General features: G+C 43.5%; 1 protein-coding gene and 1 long non-coding RNA gene across 8 annotated transcripts in view; one reads left to right on the top strand and one right to left on the bottom strand.

Moving 5' to 3' along the window:
* The window catches only part of XPO1 (exportin 1), a 40,713-nt gene extending 33,963 nt beyond the window's left edge, over positions 1-6,750 (bottom strand). The window contains exons 1-3 of one of the 6 annotated variants that reach the window (XM_030022516.2): positions 6,589-6,750; positions 5,838-5,861; positions 1,814-1,945 (exon numbers count right to left, since the gene is read on the bottom strand). In XM_030022516.2, coding sequence (XP_029878376.1) covers positions 1,814-1,939 — 126 coding nt within the window. In that variant the 5' untranslated portion in view covers positions 1,940-1,945; positions 5,838-5,861; positions 6,589-6,750. Of the gene's footprint in view, positions 1-1,813; positions 1,946-5,045; positions 5,161-5,837; positions 5,894-6,334; positions 6,521-6,588 lie in introns of those variants that run through there. The other 5 variants (XM_030022514.2, XM_030022513.2, XM_030022515.2 and 2 more) reach the window with 5 other exon arrangements.
* A 2,002-nt stretch (positions 6,751-8,752) lies between these two features.
* LOC115344325 overlaps positions 8,753-14,955 on the top strand; it is a 64,585-nt gene continuing 58,382 nt past the window's right edge. For both annotated transcript variants that reach the window (XR_005933045.1, XR_005933047.1), the window contains exon 1: positions 8,753-10,751. This is a non-coding gene — a long non-coding RNA (uncharacterized LOC115344325). The remainder of the gene's footprint in view (positions 10,752-14,955) is intronic.

Here is a 14,955-nt window from a genome sequence, read left to right as displayed (position 1 = left end):
GCTTCTTTCTTGCCTAATACAGATCAGCAGGTAAGAGTTTTGCAAGTAGAGATAAGAATTAAGCAGGAGGAGGAGACAGGTGAATCTGAAAGCAAGTTCAGCATGGGCCATCCAGGCTGCATTCTAAACCTTTTCTACCCTAGCATTACCCTAACCCTATTCCAGTCAAACTATTGTTAATCTCCCAATTTTAATATTTACTTTCCTCAACTTCTATTATTCCTGTCACCCTTTAAGTCATGATTTGAGCTCTCAGGCTCCACAGAAAAGCATTTTTTCCCCACAGGAACTTCTGAACTCCTTGGAAGAGGTAAGAGCTCACAGACTCACTGAAACATGTTTCCACCTTTGGAAACTTACTAAACTAGCAAACCAGATTTTCATTGAAGTGACACATATTAGTACATGTATTTAAAATAAGTTTATATCATAATTCACTTTTGCCAGTTAAGTGCCACCTCTTGAATTTTTGCTTATTGCATTAATTTTCTAAATATCAGAGACTATACCCAGCTGTTTTAAGTGAAGCAACTTCTCATGATACCAGAACAATAGCAATTTGATCACTGTATTTAGTGTTAATCCTATTCTCCTTATAAACCTTCCCAACTTTTTAAACTCTGTTCAAACCAAACAATACTATAAGCACCACCTATTTTGTAAGGCAGTACTGTAAACAAGCATATGGCTTACAAAACAAGCAGTCAGAAGTCCATACTTCTAAGGCAAAAGCTACAAGCAGTTTTCTGCCATATGACCATTTAAAAAACTAGAGCTAGTAACTATTTGACTTTAGGAATCTCAAAATTCAAGTATTTCAAAAAACAGCAAGGTATTTCAGAACCTGTAGGAATTCACATAAGTAAGCCTTAAAAAAGCTTTTTTTTTTTTTTCTGAAAAAGATACACAAACAAGTATAAGCAAGTATATTATTGTTTATTCTAACAGCTGGAAGGAATAGAGAAGCATCAGCTACTTTGTCCCATTTTAATTCACTTCTTATTGTTGTGCAAGAATATCTTAATAAAAGATGCCTGACATTGAAACTCCCAATTTGTTAAGCATGAATAATTAAAATTTGCCCAAACTATGCCAACACCCTCATAGCAATACTTGCTTTCAACATTTAAGTTTTATTTCCAAAGTAGTTCAAGAAACAGATAAAAGCAATACAAGATTCACTTAAGACAATAAATGCAAACACACAAGTGCACACATTCCCCCAATTTAAACTTAGACTTCACAATCCGCACTAAGTCCAAAGAGAAGAGTGCAAGAAGAACCCGTGCAGACAAACAGTAATGGGGAAGAAAAACTAGACACAAGAAAGGGCAAACTCTTCTCTTAAATGTGACATGCTTGTTTATAAGTACATATATAGTAATAACATAATTAAGATTTTTCTTTTAAATACAATCCTTCAGTGAAGCCAACACCAAATTTATGGCTTGACAACCCTGTCCACAATAATAAATAACAGGTAGCTCAGACCTTCCTGAAGAACTAAGAGAAGGTGAGCTGCAAGCAGAAGTGCCCTTACCAAATTGCACTTGCTAATAATACCTTTCAACAGCAGAAGGCATGCTAGAAATGAACACACACTAAACTAACATTTTTCAAAGTATCATTTCAATGTTCATTACATGAGGCCTGCCTTTAAACCAGGGCACATCAATTATTAGTGATATTCCAGTCACTGGCAGAGTAAATTCACGAACATTACTGATTTTTACTGAAGTAAATTAATTTTGCTCAACTGATTTGTTATAAGGTTAAACATGGTCAATAAACATAGGTTCTAAGTCCACACTACCTGAGCGCCTTCTCCATGGTACAAGCAGTTCACGACATTGTCCAAGAGATTGATATCCAGTTTCTGGTTAAAATCCAGCAGCTGACGAGCTGCATGGTCTGCTAACATTGTCATAATTGCTGGCATAGATTACTGCAAAATAAATAAATAAAAAATTGGTCAATTAATTATATACTATTAGGTGTAGTTGTAAAGCAAGTGCTTCAACTTCAGCATCTCATTTGAATTAGATGAGCTATGTTAGCAGTACTAGATAGCACTGAATACAACACTCCTTCAATTGTTCAGCAAGTAGCTGGACAAACTCTCTCTCAAAAATTCACACATCACTACCCCAACTAAATTCTCAGGGTCTTCAGCAGGTGTAACACATAATAACAGTTTGACTAGTCAATGGGCTGTATTACCAGCAAATTAAAACTTATTTCAAAGTGGATGTCAACCCCTACCAGTCCCTAAACATGTGTAAACCAGTAAGTTTGCTGGTAGAAATACCCAGTATCATTACAACCAAAACCCATACTAGCAATCTCAGATTAATTTTGAGTTGCCAAGGCCAACATGTATGTTTAGAAGATCAGTTCTAAAACCTTTTAAACAACTAGTTATGAAAGTGAAATGTGATCTACATACACAGTAAGAAATTAGCCAGAGGACATTTTTCAAATTCTTGGAGAATAAAACCTTACAGGTTAACTACATGCAAGTAAAAAAAATACCATTGAAACCAAGAAAGTTGACTGTTTGAAGGCACTTTGAGAGGATGAAGTAAGGGGAGGGTTAAGTCAGCAGGTTACTCCATACACCACACATTAGATAACTTTAAACTGAAATGGAATTCTACTGAAGGTTTCAGGTCCCACAAAACCAGCAACACATGCATTAACTCTTTGTCCTAGATATAGCAGCTTCAGTATTATGCAAAGGAAGTCAGGTGGGGTCTGTGTGATTGTGGGTGTGCATGTAAGATGCTTACCAGCCCGAGACTGGTACAAGATAAAGGCAATTGCAAAAAGCAAGAGAACAAGCCAGGAACCACAGAATTGTGGATGGTAAATTATACTCTAACCCTTTCACACCACCACCCCCATGTTGGAAGCACCTGATCAAGTTTATTGCCCTCTTCTCACAGTCACTGGTAACTGTAACACATATTCCTTCCCTGTCCTCTAGGGCAGCTCTCCTGCCATTCACCCTGCTTTTCAGATCTTCCCTAAAGCTACAAATTTCATGTGAAACTACTCACTTGAGAAAGAGTCAGAAGTCTGGACAACTGCAAGATCACTCAAAAAGTTACACTAGAGCTATCTGCATACTCAGAAAGATACAATCTGAAACTCTTTCAGAAACACCCCCCATATGACCAGCCAACCCATTCTTTAGAGTAAGCTAGAAGTCAGATCTGCTCTAAGTAACTTCATGTGTAAGAATTTGCTTTATGCCTTACCTATTTAAGTCATGCTCAAAAGTAAAGAGCAAGACAAACCTGTGCCTCAACCCAAGTAATTACTAAGTGAAAGTCCTACAGTAGCATACAGACAAGGAAAATCTGTTTAGAAATGCGTATTTGCAAGTACTGTCGAGCAATTTCATTTACTGTTATACAGAAAGATATTAACTTCAAAACCCGAACATTTTAATTGTATTTTGAAGTAAAAAACCTCATTTATTTAGTATTACTACACTAATTTAATCATTTTGAGGGCTCCATCTCAAAATCCAGTCAGCCTTTTTACAACATCTACCTGGAAAGACAGAAGGAAATAAACACCAAGTAGAAACCAAAATAAATTAAATCTAACACTCCACATCTGTCCTCCCCCCCAACTCCTAAAGGTTTCAAAATTGCAATGTTAAGTATGGAAGCAAGAAACAAAACAGCAGGGAAGGCTGATTTCATTCTTTTAACTCAGAAGGACATTTGAAAGTTTCACCTCGCAGAGGGGCAGTAAGCAGCACTACTAGAAGGAAATTGCACCAATTAATATGTTCTGCAGCTTAGAGCGGTTAATACTCCCACCAAACACGCATGCTTTCAGGCACGCCCCTTTCTGTTCACATCTGGCTTCCATGGCTGAACCATGAGCCGGAAAGCAGTTTTCAAACTACAATAAACGTCGTAAATCAGTTGTTCCTCAGGTGGGGCCATTCATTTCAGATTTAAGCCTCTTTCTGTGGTTTTTACGCAGCCCTAAGAGCACAAATGAGGAGCCACGTGACCAAGAGAAGTTATTAACCACATGGAAGAGAAAGGAAATGTTTTGAATAGGGCCTTTTGCCACTCCCAGCATTATCTTTAAAATGACCTACCTACTCACAAACTGAAATACAGAAATGGCGGCTTTGTGGTCAATGCCAACTGCAATCAACTTGATTTCCTACTCCTAACAGTGTACTCACATGAAGCTTCTAATCTTTGATTGACTACACTCCTATACTTCCCCCCCCCCCATCGCGCCTGAACTCTGGAACGGGTTTAAACCTCAGCTCTAAGAACCACCACTAATCAATTCTTCAACACTACCAATAAATGGTGAAACAGAAACAAAAGAAGAGAAAAAGTTTAAAAAAAAAAATCTGAACTACAACATAGGAAGAATCTGACATCTACCGAAGGTCAAAAGAACTGCATTTACAGCACTGTTTACATAGTTATCCCAACTCTTGATGACCCTAGACCTTTAAGTGTAACACAGCAGTTAGCTTATTATGATATACTCAATTAATTTAAGCATGTAGTACACAGGAATAACAGCACACATTTTAATACTAAGAAATGTTCAGTATTCACAATGAACTCTAAACCACCTTCAACGCAGCTACTTCAAGCTCATTGGGGACAGCGATTAAAAAAAAAAAAAAAAAAAAAAAGAAAAAACAGCCCACCCTGAGAGAGTCACTCTGCCCCATTCCTAAGCATGCAATTCCGCTCCTGAACGCAAGTGAATTACCGCCCCTCTACCCTCTTCCAACGACTTAGTTGCATCACTTGTAAATTCCTCCAGCTGCACGATATGAAACGGAACACATCGCAAACGCATTCGCACTACCCTTCACACACCAGCAATCGCAACGGAACGACTCCTCCTTCCCTCACTACTTTACACACACGCGTGCCCGCGTAGGAGATTAAGTAACACCGCTCCGCCAATATCTGCCCGACCCCTCGGCGCGTTCCCTTTCGCCACGGCCGCGCCCGACAAGGAGCGCCCCCGAAAGAACTCACACCCACCCAGCGCGGAGGCCTTCCCCGGCTCCCGCCGCAGAGCCGCGGCCGCGCTGCTCCCCGAGGGGCAGCGCCCCGGCTCACGGAGGTTGGGGGTGGGGGGCGAGCAGAGCCGCGGCGGAGGAAGGAGCGGCGGCGCCCCGGGCGGGCGGGCGGGCGGGCCGGGGCCCTGCGGAGCGCGGCGGGCCCGCGGCGGCGCAGCCCCTCCCTCCGCTCCCTCCCTCGGCTCCAGCCCTGCGCTCTATACAGGGCCCCCACGTGATGCAGGCGGACGTTTCAATACTGCTGCACAGACACACAAAAATATTTCTGGAAACTTCCACTCCTAATAATTTACAGATTATGTCCCTAGTTTTGCCCGTACCCGATCCCAACCCCCCCCGCCCGCTCGGACCCTTCCTAACGAGGGGCAGGCCCCCGCTGTGCGCCCCAGCAGCGGCTCCCCGGCCCCCCTGCCGCCTTCCCCGCAGCCCCAGCATCCGCAGCAGGCTCCGCGCTCCGTCCAGCCGCTCGGCCGGGCCTAGGATGCTCCTACCCCAAACCCGGTTTCAAACGCACCCCCGCCCCTCAGGGCTTCTCCTCGGAGCCCGCGACGCCTCTCCCTCCGCGGCCAAGACTTTGCGCCCCCCAGCACAAGCACACGCGCGGCCCTACCCCCCCCACACTCCCCCGCGGCCCCCGCACCTTCTCCCGAGCGCTCGCCCCTTGCTCCCCCCCTCCCCCGCGTTACTCATCGCAACAACCACCCCCCCCGCACGCACACACACACTCCTCCCCGCAGCCTGAGCACTCACTTACCTAGGTGTTTCTTACAGCCTCTTCCTTCAAAAAGTAGGGGTGGGTGAGCCAAGTTTCTAACCACACGCCAAAAAAAATGAAAATAAACACCACCAAAAATAACGCTCCCCCCCTCAAAAAAAAAAAAAAAAAAAAAAAAAAAAACCCAAACCCGAAGCGGGGGAAGGCCGAGCGCACCCCCCTCCCTGTCGGGTACGTATCGCCAGCGCCACTCCTCTCCCCCCCGCACTACCCCCTTGCAAGCGTGCCCCGGCCTGACTGCACTAGGCGCCCAGCAGCAGCCTGCGGCCCCCGGGCGGGCGCTCCCCTCGGCGCACGGCTCCGCGCCTTCCCCTCGGCCCAGGAGCAAGACCGACCGCCCGCCCGCCGCCGGGCGCGCAGCGGACGGGGCGCGCTTCCCACCTCCCGCTGAGGGGGGCGGGGGGGGGAAGGGGGTCGGCGCGGGGCTCCGGCCTCCCAAGGCCCCTGGTAGGGGAGGAGGGGGGGGGAACTTCTACCTTCCTCGTGGCCCTGGCTGCCCCAGCTCCGGCTCGGCGGGGCCCTGGCTCGCTCTCCCGCGTCGCTGGCTGCCCAGGCCCGGGCCCGTGGGGCTGGGTCTCTGGCTATTCCTGTTGCTGCCGCCCTCCCCTAGGCCTGGCCAGCGCTCAGATCTCCCCCATTCCCACCCCCCCCCAGCTCGCACTAAACTTTGCCCCCTCAGTCGCGCCGGCGGTTCCCCCTGCGGGCTCCCCTACGAGCAGGTCACACGCACGGCAGCGGAGGCAGCGGTGGTAGCAGGGACTGAGCGCGGCGCGTCTCCCCCTCCTAATGCCACAGACTCGGAACCGGCTCAAACCGGTTCAGACTGGGAGATTCCATCTCGGTTTAGTTTTCAGCCCATGGCGCCGCGGAGCGTTTGGAAACCTCGGGCCTCCGCCCAGCCGCCGCTCCCATTGGTCCCGAGCCATGCCGCCGCGCAAGCGGCCTCCGCGCTTATTGGGCGGAGGGCCTGTCGATCCGCTGCGCGCCTCGGAGGGGCGGAGGGAGCGAGCGGCCGCGGGGGGGGGGGGGGGGATAAGATAGAGGGGATCCGCCCCCTCTCCAACAGCGTTTTGCGCGCAGAGGGGGGGGGGCGGCCGCTGCTGGCTGACAGGCCGAGCCCAGCTGTCACTCAAAGACGAACCCGCCTTTAGTTCGCAAACCGCGGGTGCAGGTGCTGGTGTGTTCTGGTTGGCTGGCGGCTCGGCGTGACGCGCGTGTCTGAGTGCGGCTTTCAGGGCTGCTGAGGGAGAGAGAGAGCGCGCGCGGCGGCGGAGGGGGGTGGGGTGGGGCAGCGGCAGCTCGCGGGCAGGCGGCGGCGGCGACCGTTGAGAGCCATGGGCTCGTGCCTGAGGGGGAACGGGGGGGGCTGGCCCTTGAGGAGAAGGGACTATCGCCCCGTTCGGGAGGGCTGGAGGTGCCCTTCGGGCCGTGTCCCGTTACCGCTGAGGCGCTCTTTCCGTGGGAGTGCAGTGAGGAGATGGGGGGGGGGGGGGGGGAGTCGCCTGGCGGGGCCCTGTCTGAGGGGGCGGCGTGGGACTGTGTGGCAATGGCGGGCCTTACCTCACAGGTGCCCTCTGGAGCGGGGGCAGTCAGCGAGGTGGATGGTGGGCCCACGGATGGGGCGCTGCTTTGGTGTCCCGAGGCCGGCAGGTGTTTAAATGTTCAGCTGTAAAGCGTGGGCTGTATGGATGGGTAACGGTGCGGGGTGGGCGCTGGCTTACCCCTTACCCAGGCAGTTCTTTTCCCTCCAGCAAGGCCTGTGCAGGTTGGCAAGGTGGTGTGTGTCCCCTCCTCTACGGTGCCTGTATTCATGGGGTATCCAGCTTGCTGCAGCAACTGTGTTCCTCAGTCTCTCACAGCTGCCTTCCAAGGTGTGGTTTAGGCAAGGTTGGTTTGCCCACAGATAAGAGAAATTTTGAACCGTGTGAGGAATGCTTGTCTACCAGATGTGAACAGGGGTGATCTCAGGGCAGAGAGTGGCTTTTTAGCAGAGGCACAACAGGCTATGGTTGTGTGTCTCATTGCTACCTGAAGGAGCAGAAGAATGTGCTTACCAGCTTTCATATGGAAAAACTCTTATGCAGTGAAGGTACTCAGTACCTGTGTATGCATTTCTTCAAAACCATATCTCCTTATTTGAAAAATTAATAGCTATAGAAAACTTAGAAAAATGATTAATTTCTATGAGGAGGATAATATTATGAAATATTTAAATGTCCTTCTAGGAACAAGCTTTGCAGTTTTCATCACCTAGTCTGAAGCAAAACTTTCCCTTTGCTTACGATTTTGGGACAGCAATACGCTGTCAGTGAAACTTGTTGTAGAAGTGATACTTTTGATTTGTAGAATGGCATGTCCTTTCGGACATGGTATCCAAAGGAAACTTGTTCCATAGCGCTGTGCGGTGGGGTTCACCTGTGCTATGGCCCGGTGTGTGGGAGGGAAGCTTATGCTTAAGCCCTTTTGCACAGTTTGAAAGAAAAAAAAAATTAGTGCTTTCTTGCATGTGTTCAGCTTGAAACTTAACAAACAAATCTACCCTTTCAGAAATGCTGACTTTTGCTCACAAAGCCAGTCTTTTTACATTGTCTTAATCTCTTTTCTGAACTGAAAAAAACTAAGCATGCAGTTATCTTTGAGAAACTGGGCAAAACTTTTGGTTATTTGGGTTGTTTGGTTTTTGTTTTTTTTCAAAATGGAAGCGCAACAAAGATCTGGAAGTACTACTACTGGTCTTTTGGAAAGGTTTAAATTGTCCATAGTAGTCCTGTAGACTACTCCAGAGTATTCAGTGGGATATACGTAGGTTAATTTCTGATATTGCTGTTGTTTGCCAAATGACTTTCTTATTTTACTGGTTGCTATAGTTTACAGTATAAAATGGCACTTGTAGAAGGTAATAGACTAACTTAACAAGAACAATCCCTTTGATTCCTGATTCTTGAGTTATTTAATATAGGAGTTACAAAAATGATTGGAAAATGGAGAGAGAAAATAAGAACTGTGCTCCTGTATCAACATGGATAATTTCTTTATCAATTATGGTTTTAAGTGGTCTACCCTCGTAGTTGTTAGAGCTCCTGGCATGTGAAATATAAGCTTCTCAATTACTGTTTGTTCTTCATCTAGAGGCTCTAAGAAGCTTTTGACTGAATCTGCTAGGATAAGTTCTCCATGGCTTTGTTAAAAATCTGTAGCAGAACTGAATGGAGTGAGTATAGAAAGAAATACTCTCCCATAGCATGCTTGGGATAATAATGGACAGGGTGAGACACCTGTGAGATACCATTTGGGAGGGAGGAAAAAAAATAATCTGGAAAAGGGCTTTGGGATCATTCTGTAAGCTATGAATGCTAACATAAAGTGTTCAATAACATAAGAATGATTAGTTGTTCAAGCTGCCTAGATCTTCCTTATTTTTTTCTACTTTATTATCCTATAAAGTGGGGTTTTTTGTTGGCAAAAGTATTTCAGTATTTGTTTTCTTAAGTTGAGGGATAATTACAGCACCAGCTTAATAAAGCTTTTCTTGAGTTTTTCTACATGAATGTTGAAGCTTTATCGTAGAACATTGGTAACCTTACCAGAACAATTTATTCTCTACAACTTAAGTAATTTTCATTGCATTATAGATGATAGCTATGTATATAATGTTTTGAGTACTTGCTGGCAGCATATTAAAGCTTACCTTTAAATAAAGCTTCATGCTTCTTTAAAAACCAATTAGCTTCTACAAAAGAGTTTAAGGCCTTGGTAGGTTTAAGTGGGAGCTAACGCATTCAACCAAGACTCCATCAACAGGTTTATATATATATGTTCATGCTGAGAGCTTACTCCATTATGTTAAATGAGCTAAGCTACTAGCTCTACAATACTATGTGAAATTATGAAATTGCAGAGTATATGCAGTAGTTCAGAACTGGACTGAGGAATGATATCCTTTCTGGAGGTTATTTGTTCCGCAGTGCCTTTGTTTCTTTAGGTGAGGCTGCTTTTGAGATCACAGTCCAGAAAAAGGAGGACTTTTTACATAATTAATACTAGATATTGAGCAATGATGTGATGTGTTTCCTGTTTGAACAGGCACTTCCTCACTGGTGGGGAATCACCAACGACAAAGTCTGTCAAAACTAAATCAATAAATCAAAGTTTAGCTTAGAAACACCAGGGTCCTTTTATATGGGAAAATTAGCTTCAGTATAGTTGCCTTCCACAATACTGTAGGGCATGGGGCATGATCATGCAGAAAATCTCAATTGATATAGATAAAGATCACTGCTAAATTGCCGTTGGTGTAAAGTTTTTATCCCAGCAGAAAGGAACTCGGACAGACCAAGACTGTGCTGTTGCTACTAAGTCAGAAAAAGGAAACTTGGTTGTGTATTTTTGAAGTCTTTCTGTTAGCTTTCTACCTTTACAGGTAGTGTGTGTTTGGCCATGAAGCTACTGGATTATGCTCAAAAACTGTATTTTTTCCCTATGATTTTTTTTAACCCATTCCTTCTGTGAAATGTAACATTTTAAGGTTAAGCTTCTGTACTAATCACTGAAAGATTTCTAGTAGTATGCAAATCACGATGTACTTCAATAGATAAACTATAATTACATTACTTACACTGTTCTCATAACTATGGTTCTCGACTGCCTTACAACTTTGAAAAGTGCTGTGGGGATTCCAGTTTCTCAATCTTCATTTTGTGGGTTTGTTATGTGGTTTCTTTCCATATAATTCTGGGATGGCTAGGGAAATAATGCTCGTATCCAAATACACATTTATGTTTCAGGCAGAAGCTGAGGGGATGCAAGACGATGTGATACCAAATTAGGTCCTGTGCAATGTATTACTGGAGAAATAGCCATGCCACTGGGATAAGTCACAGGCCAGCTGGAGAGGTGAGGGGCAGGAGGAGGTGTGATTGAAAGTTGTATATCATCTGAGCTTGCCTTAGTTCAAGAAGGTGTTTGTATAAGCTTTGTGATCCATGTTTATATGTCTCTGTAGTTAGTAAGTTCACAAACTGTGAATTATTCTGCTATTTATAAATGGAAACTGTAATTTTGAGACTTTTTTTTCTTACAAGCAACAGTTGTCTTAAAGCAGTCACAGCAGAGGGCTGCTTGCTTGTTGGGTGGTTTGGGTTTTTTTCTGTATTTAATTCATAAGTCAAATCTTTTGGGAAAATTTTTGCAGCATTTAAGGATTGGAAGAGCTAGAATGTGAACACTCACTTTTTCTATCATGCATAAAGTAACTGCATCCTGTAACATCTCTGTCATGATGGTAACAAAGTGCTTTGCTTAACTTGCCTTGTTTATCTTGCTCTGGTGGGTTGGCTTGTGTAATAATTAACAGATCTGTAGTTTTTGCAGCCTGACATAATTGAAGATAGAATTGTAGTTGATGGGATTGAAAGTGATTCAAATAGAATGGATAGACATAGCAAGCTGTTGATGGGTTAAAAACAGGGCTGTAACTCTAGCACTTAGAATAAACAGTGTCTCTATGTGTGTGTTGATGTTCTAGCTAGCCCTGGTGTTCAAAACAAACTGATGTAAGAGACCAAAAAGATTCTTTTTAACTCCTTTGGCTTGTGCTGAAGGTTTACTTCTGTTTATTTTCTTCTTTCATTTGTTTTTTTTTTTTTGTGCAGGAGAAGAGTTTAAATCCTTGAAATTGGTTTGTTAAACTGAATGTTAACTATTTCTGTTTAAGACAGAAGAGTAGATGCAGCTTTTCACATTTTCATCAGGTGTTGGTAATGCCCCAGAATGAAATGTATTTTTAATAAATTGCAATAGTAACAAACACAATAGAGCTTAGTTCTGCAAGTTTGTTAGCTAAATCCTGTGCTTGAGTAGGGGGATAGTTCCTACCTCTTCTCTAGTAGGAAGCAGTATCACTGGCTCTGCTTATCTCAAATAACATGTTTTAGTCTTTTTTAGAAATGGCCTTCCTATCTTTATGCAAGCTGTGGCTGAACATGCTGTAGTGTGAGAGAATAGAATACTTCTTGTCTCTCTTCCGTAAGGAGCTAGGTAAAGGCTGGTTCAGAAACTGAGGGCAGTCATGTAAAAAAGCAGCTATTTTAACAGGATGAGTATATCTGGATCTCAACTCTTCTGACACACATACTATCTATCAGTAGTTGTTGTAAGCTTATGCTTGCTGTTTTGTTACCACTGTTCCCTGTCTGTTGGCTCCTTTATTAGATGTTCAGTCTGGTATTTAGGCCTTGCTGCAATCAATAGGAAAATTTGCTTGGGTGTCAGGTCAGCAGTGTGCCCTGGTAGTGATAAAAGCTAATTGCATACTAGGCTGTATCAACAGGAGCATAACCAGTAGATCAAGTGAAGTGATTATTCCTCTCTACTTGGCACTCATTAGCTGCATCTGGAATGCTATGCCTGGTTTTTGGTCCATCAGTACAAGAAAGATATTGAAAACTCTGTGTGAGTCCAGCAGAGGTCAGCTACCAAGATGGAGGAGAGACTGAGGGAGCTGGGCTTCTTCAGCCTGGAAAAGAGATGGGTGAGGGGAGACCTACTAGCAGCCCCCAGTACATAAGTTGAGCTTACAAAAAAGAGTGAGCATTATTGAGATCATGGTAGAACAACAAGAGACAATAGGCATGAATTGAAGTACTCTCTTCTGCTGAAGATGGGGAGGCTGTTTTTCACTGTGAAGATAATTAAGCACAACGAAGCCCAAGCAACTTGGTCTGAATTCAGTGTTGATCCTACCTTGAGTAGGAGGTTGGACAAGAGGTGTCCGAAGGCCTCTTCCAACCTGAGTGGTTTGGAAAAATCTTGGAAGTTATGTATTAGTGTGCATAATTCTTCACTAATACTTTTTTTTATGTGAGAATTTTGCTTATGATCTCTTTGAACACAGTTTAACTCCTGATGTGATCAAATTATTTTCTTAATTTGACATACATCACTCATTTTAATAAATACTGTCAGGAATGTTTTGTGGTCTATGAAATACATGCTGAAATGATTAGCTGTCTTGTACCCTACTACTACATATTATATCATGGAGCCATATTGGAGAAGTGTTTACAGATCTAATATACTGATCTTTCATGCCAATTCAAACCTTTGTTACTTTACTGTCTCTGAAATTTGGGTGCCCTGAGCTGACTTTTTTTTTTTTTCAAGTGTATATGAATGTATGCCAGTATCACTGATACTACTCCCTATAGAGGAGGAGGAAGAAGAAATATGTAACATAGAATGAAGTTGGAAATTAATAAGAATATTTAGCTTTAGTTTTCCTTTGCAAAAGGAAAACTGAAGTGTGTGGAAATAATCTCATGTAATATCACACAACCACCTCTTTAGAGACTTCAAGGAGCTATTTTCTACCTTTTCTGAGGAAATCTTAGCTTTCCATGAAACCCGTGAACCCAAGGGGAAAGTATATGGGCAGAATTAAGTAAATAAGCTTTCATAGTCTGTTATTCACAAGGGCCCTATAATTTGTGGTAGTTAATATATTTTGAATGCTTGTCTAGTCCCTGCACATACTGCTCATGGGTGACGGGATGGACCACTGTAGTCTGAGATTATCACAATATAAAGATTATGTGGATGGGCAAGTAGTGCTTACTAACTTTCACCCTGAAGCTAGAGAGCTATGCAGTGCTCTTCCTTCCTTTTATCTTTTATGCAAATAATTTTTTTACTATCGAAAGCTTTTTGGGTTTTTGAACACCATTCCTGTAAATTTTGCTTAGCAGAAGATCTTCCTTAGCTACGATTAATTTGGTCTCCTGAGGCTTTTCAGAAGCAGGACTATTTTCTTGGGTGGTGTACTAGCACTAGGTGGTATGCACCTAGGAAAGCTGATGTTCTGAAAGCAGGAGGAGTCATACAAATAAGAAGAACATCAAGTTAGTGCCATAATTTCTTTACTGGGTGAAGTAGGATTAGTAAACAGAAGGGCCAGGGAAGGGAGGAAAATACAGCTAAGGGAACTAAGGCAAAGGAAAAGAGAAGGTAGGTGTTCAGTGAGGCTGAAGTGAAAGGAATGAGGCATTCAGGGGAAATTGCCAGCTGTAAATTTCCAAGGATGTCTGGGCAACACACAACTAAAACAATCTGTTAATGTTATGAGCGTCATTGTAAACAGCTTCAGCCTCTACCTCATTCTTCAGTAAAGGTCCTTTCCCCAAACCATTCATTTTTGTGGGGTGTGTAATGACTGCAGAGTTTTTACTTTACCACGCAGTGTCCATTGCAAAAGCTTTCTCCTGAAAGCAGGGAAAGATGCCTTGTAGTTCCCACTTTCTCATGTGGCTGTCCAACTTAGTTCTAGGATTATTGATGTGATAGGACCAGGAAATATGTTTGGCTAATGAAAGGAATGTAGAGAACTTGTTCTGTCCTTACACTCTTACTTCAAGTCATTGTAGAAACAGCAGAATTAATCCTGCCTAAGTGTCCTTTTTCTCATTGAGCATCTGCTGCTGTTCTTAATTGGTTTATGTGTTTTCTTTTGGGAGAGCTTCTAATGTACACATTCTTCAATGACTTTTGTTTGATTCTACCTTTACTGTCTAAGTTAGGCCAAACTAATTTTACATTTAGCTTAATTTATTCTTGTATGGAAGAAAGCAAGTCATCTGTTTTGATGAATGTTCAAGATCAATGATTTCAGAGAGGCTGTAATAAGAATATTAATGGCATTTGCAGATGATCTTAAGTTAGGTGTTACAAACACTGGGTAAGAAGAAACAATACAACATAATCTAAAAATCTTGGAAACAGGAAACTGAATGTAACTGAGTGGAGAGGAAAAATATAAACTGATGTGTCCTTAGAAAAAATGAGAAGTTCAGTATAAGGGAAAACTTGGAAAATAGTAATAGCTGAGGAAGAAAGTAGAGAGCAAATTAGTTATGCCTTTGCTCAGTGACAGGGCAAAGGAAAGGACAATATAATTAGGGAGTATCTGTGGGCATTGCTTTGAACAGCAGCAGGATAGTGGCCACCTTAAAGTAATTTTGAGACCACTCATAGAATGTTGAACCTAAGCCTGGGTATATCATTATCAGTATGTTGTAAACAAGTGGGCACAATGTTGTAGATGATC

Source organism: Aquila chrysaetos, chromosome 8 (genome assembly GCF_900496995.4).
Source record: "Aquila chrysaetos chrysaetos chromosome 8, bAquChr1.4, whole genome shotgun sequence".
Lineage (NCBI taxonomy): Eukaryota > Metazoa > Chordata > Aves > Accipitriformes > Accipitridae > Aquila > Aquila chrysaetos.
This window is presented reverse-complemented; position numbering and strand designations above follow the sequence as displayed.